At 44.4% G+C, this 13,781-nt stretch overlaps 1 protein-coding gene and 1 pseudogene across 1 annotated transcript; both read right to left on the bottom strand.

Moving 5' to 3' along the window:
• Positions 1–1,501: 1,501 nt before the first annotated feature.
• Positions 1,502–4,980, bottom strand: LOC125519534 (protein FAR-RED IMPAIRED RESPONSE 1-like). Its single transcript, XM_048684317.1, has 9 exons — positions 4,857–4,980; positions 4,510–4,652; positions 4,288–4,410; positions 4,143–4,207; positions 3,969–4,062; positions 2,864–3,889; positions 2,401–2,455; positions 1,884–2,041; positions 1,502–1,552 (listed from the first exon to the last, which is right to left on the bottom strand). Exons 1-9 carry the CDS (start codon positions 4,978–4,980, stop codon positions 1,502–1,504), a joined length of 1,839 nt encoding a protein of 612 aa, XP_048540274.1.
• Positions 4,981–5,104: 124 nt separating this feature from the next.
• Positions 5,105–12,570, bottom strand: LOC125525289 (annotated as a pseudogene).
• Between the last annotated feature and the right edge of the window lie 1,211 nt (positions 12,571–13,781).

The raw sequence follows: 13,781 nt of genomic DNA, 5'->3' as shown, positions 1-13,781 counted from the left end.
CTTTCCAACACCATATCATATGCCTCCATTGGATTAGCCGTTTAGAAATGACATAAAAAAACGAACTCAGTTGTCCGGTTTACGAAATTTTACATTTTTTCAAATTACTCTTTAACCATAGGAATTAGAAAAAACTTTCAACATGCGGAAGGAGCGGTTTTTCCAGCAGCTTTCCAACGCCATATTATATGCCTCATTCCGATAAACGGTTTAGAAATGCGATCGGAATTACGATTCACGTTTTTTGTGTGAAGAAAAAACGGTTTTCAAAACTGCTTTTAAACCGCTTACATTTTGAGAAAAATTTAACTTGGGTCATGATACTCGTGTCCATAGCTTTCCAACGGTATATAGCAAGCCCTATTTGGGCAATGTTGCGTTAAGTTCAACCTAGCACAGGGGGAAGTTCAGGTCGAACAACTCAAGCAGTAAAATCGCAAAAAACGCGAGTTCTTCACGACCCGAGTGCAAAATCCGCCTATGAGCGAGATTCCTATCTAAAACGAGTATTTAGTTGCTAAAAATCGTTTGAAGATTACACTTACATCACATGGAACACGACTAACCAGAAAAACTCGCGGTAGAAGGCACGGTTGCGAAGATAGCCCGAAGGTCGGGTTCGTACAGAGAGAAGTTTAGGTGCGTTACTCAGGCAGTTCAGGTTGTGATCAGAATATTATTCTGATCCCGTGATCAGAATAGTGTTTATGTGTGTGTGTGTGTATATATATATATATATAGGTACTTGTATATATATTTTTTTACAAACTTGATCCAATTTCCAAAAGTTTGACCGGGGACAAGCTATAACTTTAAATTTTTGAAATGGAGGGAGTATTTTTTTTCTTGAGACCTAAGGTAAAGCTCCCGATCCGTAGGTTCGTGGGAGGCACATCAATGGTACTTATTGGCCCGGAGAGTGATTTTAAGTTGCCGCCTCTTTTTGTCCAGGGATTTGGTTGACGCGTGGCGCGACGACGGCCCAAGTACCACGCGGTGCGACAACGGGAAATGTTTAGTCCCACCTCGCCCGACGGAGCGCGCGACAACCGGCTTATATACCCGGCGGCACGTAGGCAGTCGAACTTCTCTGATTAACTCGTTCTGCTGCCGCTGTCCGACGCTGCCCTATGGGAGTGCCGCTGACCGACGCTGCCCTGTGGGATAGTGCCGCCGGCGCACTTGTCGGGCTTTAAAAAAAACGACGGGGTTCTAAGCGAAGGCGACCGTACAGTGCAGAAAATTAACAGTAAACAGCGACGGCACTACAGTGCATAATGAGCACATCAAAATAAACATAGTAAAAATACTTCTTGTATTACATAGTCTGTCATCAAACAAATACTTTATCGTAGCAAATAGTCTGACATCAACAAAGTAAAATAAGTCTCATATAACATAATTTAACAATTATAATAGATCACATAGATAGAACATTAAAAAACTGTCTTCAATCAATGGGTGAAGCAATCTTCCATAGCAATCCATCAAAAAATTGTCTTCAATCAAAGGGTGAAGCAATCTTCCATACTCCAGTATTCAAGCAAAGTTCCTACATATCAAAACAGTAAGATATGTGTTAATTCACAATAAACAAATAAATTTGGTTTGAACAATAAGATTTACAATAACATACGAAAATCACACTTAGGATTTTGAGGGCACGTGGACTTATAATGACCCGTAAGACCGCACTGTCCACATTGACGTTTGCTTTTCTCATCAAAAGCTTTAGGTCGCCCATTTGTAGTGACATCAGGACCATCCTTACCGCGGCCTTTAACATTCTGTTTTGGTGCGCCTTTGGTGTTCACTTTTGCGGGATCACGAAAAAGACCATGATCTTGATTAGGCTCAAATGCATCATCGTTCATAAACTGTACCTCCACACCAGGCTCATCCTCCTCAGTGTAATCATTATCTATTATGTCCCTCAGAGCCGCCTTCAACTTGTCGAATAAAAATGGTTTATGGCATGCTTTATGAGTTGCTTCGGCAGATAAGATAGTCAACTCGCTGTACCTTGCTCTGTCCCCTGCACCTGCCCATCCCCAGGCAAACAGATCGCTAGTGCGCTTCACGGGAAGTCCACCCTTGCAACTTGGCTCAACCTCCGCGGTACTAAACACTTAGGTATCTCACGTAAGCGTAGCTGAATCAGAACGTGAAGAATATGTTTGCAAGGAAGTCCTTTGCGATACATGCTTTTGCAACTGCACTTCACGGTTTCTTCGGAGTTATTTGGGGTGTAGTCCACAGTGAATCTGATATCCCTATTTTCCTTCCATGTCAGTATGAATCTGTGAATGTCTGCTCCTCTCAGTCTCTCAAGGACCTCAAGCTCCCGTGCCTTCTTCATATCTTCCTATAAGATATAAAAGTTTGCCGCAATGAACTCACGGGCAGCTGATTTCTCAATATCTTTACACTCGTCCAATACTGGTACTGGAACTGTCTGTGAGTTTGTGTAATCGTCATGCACCTCGTTCTCACGGAGACAAACTATGCAGTTCTCATAGTGCACAATCATATCAACAATAGTCATACCGGAGTCTAGATGCAAGTGAAAGCATGAATTTAGACTCTCACTTCGCTGGTCACTTCGCATAACTAAGAAAAACCCACCTGATAGATATGATGCAGCCCAAAGCCTTTTCTTCTTGTACATCCTACGTAACCATGTCTTTGTTTTCTCCGACTGCCATTTGGTGGTAAACGCTGCCCATCTCTCCTCAAATACTTTTTTTGAAGTGGCATAATAAAGTAGAGACCCGAACTCCTTTAGAAACTTATGATGAAGGTGTTTCTGCATGTTCTTCTCAATATGCCACGAGCAAAGACGATGCCAAACCTCCGAAAGTACCTTTCTTATGGCCTTAATCATAGCTGCATCTCCATCAGTAATTACTGACCTGGGCCTTTTCTGACAGTGAGCCCTCAAAAACGTCTGAAGCAGCCAGACATATGTATCTTCCGTCTCGTCAGACACAAGAGCACAACCGAATACCGTGGTGCAACGGTGGTTGTTCAGACCGACAAAAGGTATAAATGGCATGCCATACCTAGTCATCCTGTATGTGCTGTCGAAGACTGTCACATCACCGTAGTCAACATAGTCTCGACGTGATTGAGAATCACACCAGAATATATTTTTCAGCCTTCCTTCATCATCGACGGTGTGCTCAAAGAAGAAATCTGGATCTCTCTCTTTTCTGGTCATCATGATCCCAATGGCAGTGTCTGCATCACCTTGTGCAAGCAACTTCATTTTTTCTCTATAACACATGTTATAAAGCTTCTTCCTCCCAAAACCAGCCTTTGCATATGACCCGTACCTACTGACGAGATTATCATAAATCATATGTTTCCTGATTCCAGCACCTGCCATGGTTAAGATCTCAGCTTTCTGATATTCTTTTATCAGATTATGAGACCGAAGAAACATGACTTCATCCGGTCTAGCTAGAACGTGACTGTGATCATCACTGAAACTGCTGACATACCAAATGTCACGCTCTTTATCAAGTTTCGAAGTTATATGCGCATCGCAGAAGCAACGAGTCTCCCCTCTCAGCCTGCGGGTCCTGCCTTCCATTGTACAAAGTTTTGCCTGTCGTTTTCCAGCTCTCGCACACATATACTTTCTCAAGCGCTTAGTTCCCTCAGGACCTTTCGAATATTTCAGTGAGTCCTTTCTTACGCTGAAACCACGCTCGTAAGCATACTGGTTATAGAAATTGTAAGCCTCTCCTAGTGACTTGAACGTCTTCCTCATTACCTTCCAATGCATGTCCAATGATTCTTGCTGATATTCATCAAATCCGATGTCAAAATTAAACAGATCATCACCAACATGCTCATCCTTCCCGCTTGTACCATCTACATCTCCCTGTAAATTAATGCATTAAACCATTTATGTCAGTCAGTTATTATTTTAATATATAATGTATGTAAGTTTCAAAACTTACTTTGCTGGAGCTGTCATCATGAGATGCATCAACGTGCGATTTGTCACTTTCATCGTCCACAATATTCCTCACAAAGTCCCCGTCCTCGTCCATCTGCGCACATTGCAAAAAAATACATGTAGCGCTCATATGGTTATTATGTCATTTCTTCTCTGATTTTTTTAAAAACATATCCGGAGTGCACTTTCAGCAAATGAATCATCTATATCCATATCATCATCATCATCATCGCCATGTCGCTGCATGATGCAAAAAAAACATGTAATTGTCCGTGCGGTTTATCATATTTATTGTTTTTATCAACATTGATCACACTTACATTGCCACTATAAGATTCATCCAAACTCATGTAGTTCTCCTCAGCAGGTTCATCCATATTCAGTGACGAGGTTTCGTTGTCCTCGCCGTAATCATCGCCATCATAATCGCCCTCCTCCTCTAACTATAGATGTTTTAAAAAAAATCTACGATCAATCAAACACCGTGTAACATCATCCCTAAAACAATTATTTCATCAAGCACAACGATGTCTCAAACCAACCTCTTGCACGGCGGCGAGGATTTCAGCCGGATCCATTTTCTCCGATGACGAACGTGATGATGGCGTGACGTTGCTGGCCGGCGGAGGCAGGTGTCGACGGCGTGAGGACGATGGCTGGTCGTAGCAGGCGTAGTGCGTGGAGGGAGGCGGCGATGTAGATCACGGGTGGGCGGCCATCTGGGCGGCGGGAATGGAACACGGTGGCAGCGGCAACGTTGCCGGGCACGCGCGGCGGCCTGTTTGGGCGGTGACCCGGGTGACGGCGACTTCGTGCAGACGAGGGCTGACGTGGAGACGGCGTGGATGCGTTAGGGTTCAGGGTTTCGACGGTAGGCGTCGGCGGCTACCGTGTCTTTTTTTTCCTCCAACAACTGTCAACGCCAACGTGGAGACGTGCGGGCGTATGACGGCGACGTACGGCGACGGGTGCGGGTACGCGGGCGGGCGTACGTACAGCGACGGGTGCGGCATACGCGGGCGGGCATACGACGTCGCGCGCGGACGTACGGCGTCGGGTGGGTATTCCTATACCTAACGTGAAATGACCATACTATCCATTATACGTTTTAGGGGGGTTTTACCGAAGCACTCCCCTTTATTCAAACTGTGCCGCTTAACAATAATCACTGTACATGTCTGAAGAGCAAACGATGCTCCAGGTTCGTCGAGTCAACAAGCAAGCTAGCTGTCCACTCTGAAGCAGCAGTTCGTTATAACACTTGAACCTTTTCTTTCTCAGCTTCTTTGCTTGGTAGCTCGAACTGAACCACAATCATTAAATCCCAGACTTTTAAGTAAGTTTACATTAGGGAAGAACTGTTGTACTGATCTGCACTACAGAGAAGCACGCATGATTTTCGGAGTCTGTCATCGTCGTCGTCATCATCATCATCTCTGGTGTGCCAAGTTCTGTCCATGCTGCTTGCTCCTGTCGACGGACCCTGTAAGATGAGCAGTGGGGGTAGCAAAGAAGGAGGGATTGTAATGAGGCATTTCTTAGAGGGCAAGAGAGAATCAACACGATTTGTGTTGGTGATCAAAGGTATGACCTAAATGCTGTTGAAAACTGTGTTTATTTACAAGGACTAAGAGAGGAGGGTGGAAACTACAGATGGGAGCACCGCTGACATGTTAAACTACGAATAAGAAAAGAAGACGATGCACGCTTGAGAGCTTAACTAATTCCTAGATGCTGCTCAAAGCTGTGTTTATTTTTACAAAGGACCAAGAGGGGAGGAGGAAGTGGTGGGGAGCTTTGCGAGAGCAGACTCAGGGAGGGGAGATGCTTGCGAGGCAAGAGACTCAGGGAAAGAGACGGCGGTGGCGTTGGGAGAGAGAGGATCAGGCGGTCCCTTTGGGAAGAAAACAGAGGAGCCAAGTGTCCGGCTTCATCAAAGGAGGGGAAACCTGCACGCAACATGCATGAATCAATCAGTACCAGAAAATCATCATGTCAGTGTCACAGTAACAAGACGTAATGTAACTTCTTTAAACACGTACCGAATCACCACCCCTTGATGTAATTAGCTGCCTTTGAAACGATCGTCACAGAACTGCACAGCTCTCCGTCGAGGCATCAAGACAGGGGTTCTCTGCAGCTGCGCGTCATTAACTTCGGAATGCCAACTTGTAAATTCACTGCTGGCCGCACACTGATTGCTCTGCACAGCAGAAACCGAATAATGAATGTTAGACTCAGAGACTCGCGAATACGAATGCTCAGTTTATTAGTAGTATTCTGAGTCGGTCTACAATCGAACCTGCTGAACTGGCAATGAAACTCTGAGGGATGTAAGTGAAACATCACCATCAAGCGATCTCCAAAGTCTGCACAAGATGTACTGTAATCAACCTGTTCCAATGTTGCACAAAACATGCTTTTATTAGCATTCAGATATATTCATTCAGAATATAAATGCGAATCAAACGTTCTTGCTTTAAACCAATGTAAGAATGGAGCAAAAAAAGGGTGTGATGACTACTCCATATACAGTACTAATTAACAGCCACTTGAATCATCTAAAATTGCTCAGATAGATCAATATACCTAAACAGAGGAGAAATTGCTCTTGCACCCAAATTGATTATGTAGTGAAACAAAAGCTGGCCAGTCACTAGGAAGTTAGGCAATGCGCATGCATACAAGTGAATCGGCTGATACTCCGTGGAACCAATGAAATGACTTCTATGATCTGAGACCTGAAACATGCCGCACAGGTTAGGATAATGACCACACTCTTAAGTTAAAAGAAAGGAACATTCATAAGATTTATGTATAGCAGAAACAAATAGGCATTCACCTCCTGGTGAATCAATCCGCTATATCCCAGCCATGTCTTCAAATTTGACCATGCAATGCAAGCAAATTGCAGTACTCCATTTCAAACACCGGTGCCACAATACACAAAATGTAATATAAGAGCTGCCAGAACTGCATAGGCAAGGAACGTAGGCGTAAAACACAGAAGCACTTAGTAGTTAGTACTAATTAGCCAGCTGGCAATGGATTGACCGACGTGTGCACATGTGACATGATGACTTGCGTCGGTATATAATGGAATTACCGTTGAAATGGTGAATGAACGTGCGCAGCTCTCCATCCAGACATCAAGACCGATGCTCTTTGCAGGTTACTTTTGTTGTTTGGATGTAACAACCAAATTAGCTTCTGAATACCGACTTCTGAATTCACCGTCGACTGCAACCTGTTCTGCAGAAATAGAATTAACGAATCTAAGAGCCAGAAAATGATGAACGAGGTCATGGAATTCATCATCGTGGATACAGTTGGCTCAATTCCTACAGCTGAAACTCTGAAGGTTAACACACAGCAGCACCGTGATGCTGCCAGCAAATACATGAAACGAATCAGCACCAGAAATATGTTATGTACTCCCTCCGTTCCAAAATAGATGACTCAATTTTGTACTAACTTTAAAGTTAGTACGTTAGTACAAAGTTGAGTCATCTATTTTGGAACGGAGGGAGTAACTTGTTGAAACCTGTAATGAATCACAACCAGTCCACAGGAAGTAATCAACTAGTACCTTTTAAATGGTAGATTATGCACAACCGCTCAGCTCTCCAACGAGACATCCGGACAGATGCTTCTGTTTTTACCATCGTTGTTTGGATGGAACAACCGAGCTCTGAATCAATGCCAACTTGTAAATCCACTGTTGGTTGAAATTGATCTGCACAATCCAAGTACCGAGTGTAAGACTAAATAAAAGACGGTAAACAAGGTAATGGGATTCATGGATATAATTTCTCAGTCATTATTTTCGTTGGTCAACAGCCAACAGGCATACCTGCTAAATCTGAACTGAAACTCTGAAGCTTGAGACTTTGAGAGTGGTCTAGTCGGCGGTCAGGGGTAGCATCGAATTATGATCAAATAACCTGGTCGCTGATGCCACACATGCATGGAAAAAATCGGTGCTTTAGTATGGATCTTTTTTCCCCTTTCTAAAAGAAGTGAATGAACGGCCAAACTGACCTTCGTGATGGACGGTCGATGCAGAACTGGGCAGCTTCTTCTGTCCGAATTCCAACAGGAAAAATGACAGTTGACTGTAATGGTTCTGCAGAATAAAAGTAATGAATATGAGGTGAGAAAATTAGCAAGGTAAGGGAACTAAAGAAATATAGATGCTTAGACATTACATTGAGCTGGTCGTAGATGAAGCTACCAAGCAGAGACTGAAACTCTGAATGATGCTTAGACAAGATGCAATTGACAGTTGATTGTAGTATGAACCGACCAAGAGCTTGAAAAAACTAGGTGCCTGTTCCAATATGCACAAAATAGTAGGCGTTTTAGCATTGAGATATTCAGAAAACGGTGAGGGAGACATAGTTGCATTATGCCACCAAACAATGAAGCAAAGAAGGTGTGGTGCTTACCCATATAGGAGTACATTGAAAGCACTCTTATATCATCTAAAACTTCTGCGGTATATATTTCTCCAATACTCCAAACAAGCAATGCACACAACGTAGCTCGATCTAGCATCTGAGACCTGAAATATTTCCATACCGTGAAGGTTAGGATAATAATCTTCATACTCCAAATTAGCAGAAAACAGAAGAAGGGCTCGCATATTACCAGTTACGTACCTTGGCCCGGCTAGTAAATGGACACATCAAGATCTGGGTGTGTTCCCTTTAATTTCCAGAGTTGCTCATCTAGCTCGCGATTGCAACCCGTTACGGTTACACTTAGCGAAGTGGGGAAGCCCCCCTTGGGGAGAGATCGGATTTGAGGACAATGATTGACCCCTAGGTTGCAAAGAGAAGGAAGGCTGTGTAACACTTGAGGAAGGCATGGCAGATTCGGGCAATACTCAAATGCGAGGGAGCGGAGGGAGGTGAGGAGCTCAAGAGCTCCATCTTCCTCTCCCGTGAAGCTTTCTGCCCGCTCATCATACCTGAACCATAAACTCTGGAGGGTAGCGGCGAGGAGGCTGCAGATGGGAGCAACGAGCACCGCTGAGATGCAATCCAACATAAGATATTCCAATTGGAAGGAGCCCGCGGGCAATGATAGGCTGACCCTTGCTACCGCCAATTCTGAGAAGAGATCCGCTGATATAGAGCGGCTACGACAATTTCCTGTGTTATACACCCGCAAAGAGTTGAGGTTGACCATGACGAGAGGATTGAGTCCAACCACTCTTAAATTCTCACAGTCCAGCAGTTTTAGATCAGTGAGACAAGTGAGGTCTGAGAGGAGAGCCATTGACTGCATGCTTGACTCCTCATCAATCTGAAGACACCTGAGGGAAGCTGGGAAAGGCTTGATGTTGTGAGCTGCATCAATGGGCCCCCGAAAGAAGTTGCCACAACCTTCTAGGCAAAGTACTTCAAGCCACGTGAAATCCTGCAGTCCATGCCACGTTATGTTGCATTTGCTGAAACATAGACCTTTTAGGGATTTCAGTTTGCTGAGCTCTGTCAATGAAATTTGTGACACATTTTCAATTCTGATTCCTTCTACTTCATGCAGGTTATCCCAGGCCAGCTCACCACTATACCCATCAATAACCATGCACTCTTTATCTTTATCATAAGACAGCTTTGTGGAACCAACTCTCACAAGATAAGATGTCAGTGTGGGCGTGTGAGGCATGGGGGGCAGGGGCAACTTAGGGCAATTATCAACAACAAAGTTTGACAGACTGGCATAAGAGACAGAGCACTCCAGAAAGGGCACAACACAGAGTTTGGGACAATCTTTGCAGCGGATGCATTCAAGCCTTGAAAAAGAATGGGCATTAGCACCCCCAACCCACTCGACAAATTCAGGTAAATCTTCAAGAATGATCCGCTTCAGATGCATAAAACTTTCATCAGTAAAACCACCAAGGCCAGGCCTGATCTCACGAAGTAAAGAAATGTTGATCAATGTGAGTGACGTGAGATGCAATAACTGCCAAAAAGGTGGAAGGGTGCCCCAAGACACACCCTCTAGGTGGAGAGACCCCAACCTTTTGAGGCTATTTTCACCACACAACCAACTAGGACCAGTTATACCACCATGATTTATAATGCTAAGTGCTCCAAGATTATGGTGTGGCTGAAGAGCATCAAGAACATCAGTGCTATGTTCGAGATCTGTACCCCAAACTAAGCTCAGCACTTTCAAATCTCTTTTACACGCAAGCTTGGCTTCTTTAGCCTCCTCGATTGTTGCCACCTTCTCAAGACCACATATAGTAAGTTCCCCTCCAAGCTCTGTTAGTTCCCCCAACTCTCTCAGTTCAAATCCAACACTCTCTTTTTTAACACAGAATTCTTTGAGCTCTTGTAAGCACTTCATCTTTCCCACCCCAGGAACTCGCACATGGTGTGCACCACCAACACCAAAATGACGTAAATTGATAAGGCGGCTAATATCTTTAGGTAAGTGGTAGCAAGAATGGAAGTTCAAAAGCTGTACAAATATCAAGTGATACAATCTTGATAGTGTACTAGAAATTGACCTACCGTATGGATTTGGGTAATAGAGTTTTAGGTATCGGAGGTGGATAAGTTTTGAAAAATTGAGTGGCAAAGATTCTTTGAGATTCGATGCTATAAATAGGACACGGAGACCCTCTACGTCTTTCCAAATATCTTCCAAACAACTGCCTATTGTTTCTTCATATCCTCTAAAAATCATCAAAGCCCGCAAATTACCAATGTCTATCTTGCTCCTCAATTTAACCATCTCTTCCCTAAAATTCCCTTCAAATCTATCATCCATCGTAAAGGATAAATGTCGGACTGTTTGTGGGATGGCGTCAACTCTAAAACTTGAACTACATATATTGAGGCACTCTTGTGATGGAACACTTCGAGACAGTTCATGTAACAAATCATGCAATACATAATATTGACCTTCCTTCATGAGAAAACCGTTCTCTACTAGTTCTTCTAGATAATTCTCATCTTTTTCTATGATTCCTAGTGCAATCCATAAATATGTCATATCTAACTTATTTAACTTATAATCTTCAGGGTACAAGGCAAAAAATGAAAAACATTTTTTTAGATGAAAAGGAAGGTGATCATAGCTAATCCTCAACGATGGCATAATGTCATCACTATTTTTTTGTTCTAGCCACTCCTTGTTTTCAAGAACTCCCATCCAATGTTCCCGAGAAAATTCCTTCCTCAATAACCGACCAACTGTTCTGGCTGCTAGCGGTGAACCTTTCAATTTATTTGCAATATCTCTTGCAAGATCATCAAATTCTTCTTGGTAATACTCAAGTTTGTTTCCCTCAAATATTAATGCTTTAAAGAACTTCAAAAATTCATCAAATTCTAGACCTTGCAGTGCTATTGGTTGGTTGTTTTCACCATTTCAGCCTTTGTTGGAAATCTAGTTGTGACAAGAACCATGTTACCCTTGGCTTCCCCCTTCATGAATGGAGCTAACAATTTTCTCCATCCCTCACTACTGCATTCCCATATATCATCAAGGACAATTAAAAACCTTTTAGAATTGAGTTTCTCTGCTATGGATATTTGGAGCTGATCTAAGCTTGTTGCCTGATTTGGTGAGTTGCTTCCTTCTATGCTGCTAAGGATCTCATGGCTGAGTCTACGCTCATCAAAATCAGTTGATACACATACCCAAATCCTAACAGCAAAGTGCTCTTTCATCCTCTTATCATTATACAGGTGTTGGGTGAAAGTTGTCTTTCCAATACCCCCTGGACCAACTATAGGAAGAACAGAAAGGGGTTCACAATGCTCTGTGGCAGTAGTGAGGATATCATCTACAGTTTTCTCAAAAATAGCTCTCCTCCCATACAATGTATCTTGGACAATGGTTGACCCAGTGATACGGTGTCTTTGGGTGACTGTTGTGGTGGTGCTTTGGTTTGGAATTAGCTGGAGCAACTTGGAGACACGGTCACACAGGGATTTTATTTCCTCTATCACTAACTTGATCTTTTTGGACATGGCAACTCTGTCGAATGACAACTTAACAACAGGGCCATCATTACCATCACTACCAGGGTTCAGAATTGCATTGGGTGGACTATCAGTAATGACAGCAGCAGCAACACCATCATCATGGTCTTTCATGCGCGAACAAGAAAAGCATGCAAGACAGTTACCGATGGTGTGGCGAAGGGCATGGCGGCGAGCATGGCCACGGAGGTCATCACCCAGGTCCGGCACCGCATAGTGGGTGCCGTCGAGCTGGTCCTGGATGATGAAGTAGTGGAGCTCATCCAGGGCATCCTCAGCCTCATCGGCTTTGGTGCTGAGCTCCTGCAACAACACCCGCAGACCGTTGTTGTCGCTCACAGCTTTGCCCCTCGCCTGGGCCTCTTGCAGTAGCCATTGCGTGAACAAGAGATCACGTTTCATCTCCGTGTAGTTGAGGCCGAGCTGGGAGCTGGCAACAAACGCCTCCACGAGCTCATTGGACAGCAGATTGAGCACGCTGCCGATGAGCCCGTTCGCCGCGCCGATCGCCGCCTCCATCTCCTCCGGCGCCCCAGAAGGCAGGGTTAACTATGGTGGTTGGTGGTGTATGAGAGGTTGTCAGAGCAAGCTAAGGTAGCTGTTCGGATGTGTGTCCATGGTGGGTTGATGGATGGACCCTTTTATAGCATAGATCGTGTTATCCTCATCCTCTGCAACTAGCGGTAACTAGTGAAGTTTTGTGCTACTAAGAGAGCTAGTAGATCTGAAATTGAAGCACGAGCGACACTCCATGTGCTAAGCAACAAAGCACAGGACAAAAAGGTGCAGAATTTTTAAGGAAGAAGAGCAGAGTGACCTGCTGCATTGACTCGATGGAAATCGCTGCGACCGACCGTTGCTAATGCCTTGTTTCATCTGCACGCGCGCGTGCATGTGAGGCGATTGATGATGAACGGGATGGGGAGCCACAGCTCGAGGTGCCTGCCATGGCATGAGGAACGGGGCTATGCAATGGTTTTGAGTTGTAGTTCCTGTTTAGTGTCTGGACAAACAGAGCATGATCCACGTCTAGACTATGCCATTTTCCACTAGTCTTGTTTGCAAAGAGGATGCTCTCTGTACTCCTGCTCTTGTCATCCTCTTCAGTTAACTCATAATTACAGTAGTGAAGTTTGTACTAGTGCTTAGCTAGCTACTCCCTCCATTCCAAATTACTCGTCGGGGTTTTAGTTCAAATTACTGACGCACGAGCCAAGGCAGTATACAAATGAATCAGGAACGGGAGGGGGACGACAGTCCATGTGAAAGCAACTAAGCCTGGTAGAAAAGGTGCAGCATTTTCAAGAATAGATCAACAGAGTGACCTGCATTAACTCGATGGAAGGAAATTGCTGTGACCCACCGTTGCTTGTCTCATCTGCACGCGAGCGCAACCGCAGATCGATTTTTCTAGAAAAGGAGGATGACCCCCGGCCTCTGCATCCGGAAGATGCATACGGCCACTTTATTAATTATTCTCGAGGACCTTATAAAGTATTACAACAATGTGTCTGAGTCCACCATCTTGGCAACATATGCCCCTACTCCTATCCAAAATGATGAAGGGGTGCTAGCTGGGCCACTACCCAAACCACTCACCTAAGCCTAACATCAAAAGCCGGAAGCTGAAACTCATTCGGAAGCCCCAGCCGAGCCACATACCGGGTCTGGGGCACAATCCGATCAGACGCACTCGTGTGTCGTCGCCGCCATCTTCCACAGGTCTTCAGATCATATTGAGGCTTCTACCTTGTCTGGTCACTCAGCCATCGACGTCACCATGACGCCAGACAGCAACCTCCTCC

The sequence above is a fragment of the Triticum urartu genome, chromosome 7 (assembly GCF_003073215.2).
Source record: "Triticum urartu cultivar G1812 chromosome 7, Tu2.1, whole genome shotgun sequence".
Classification (NCBI taxonomy): domain Eukaryota; kingdom Viridiplantae; phylum Streptophyta; class Magnoliopsida; order Poales; family Poaceae; genus Triticum; species Triticum urartu.
The sequence above is the reverse complement of the archived record's forward strand: the minus strand, read 5'-3'. Positions and strand labels throughout refer to the sequence as shown.

Bases quoted from the DNA above. Each gene is read 5' to 3' on its own strand.
- LOC125519534 (XM_048684317.1), bottom strand. From the start codon at position 4,980: ATGCCGCACCCGTCGCTGTACGTACGCCCGCCCGCGTACCCGCACCCG. The intron at 2,456-2,863 runs GTACTTTCGGAG...ACAAACTCACAG, and splicing joins TGATTAAGGCCATAAGAAAG to ACAGTTCCAGTACCAGTATT. The intron at 1,553-1,883 runs GTACAGTTTATG...TTTGATATGTAG, and splicing joins AGGATGAGCCTGGTGTGGAG to GAACTTTGCTTGAATACTGG.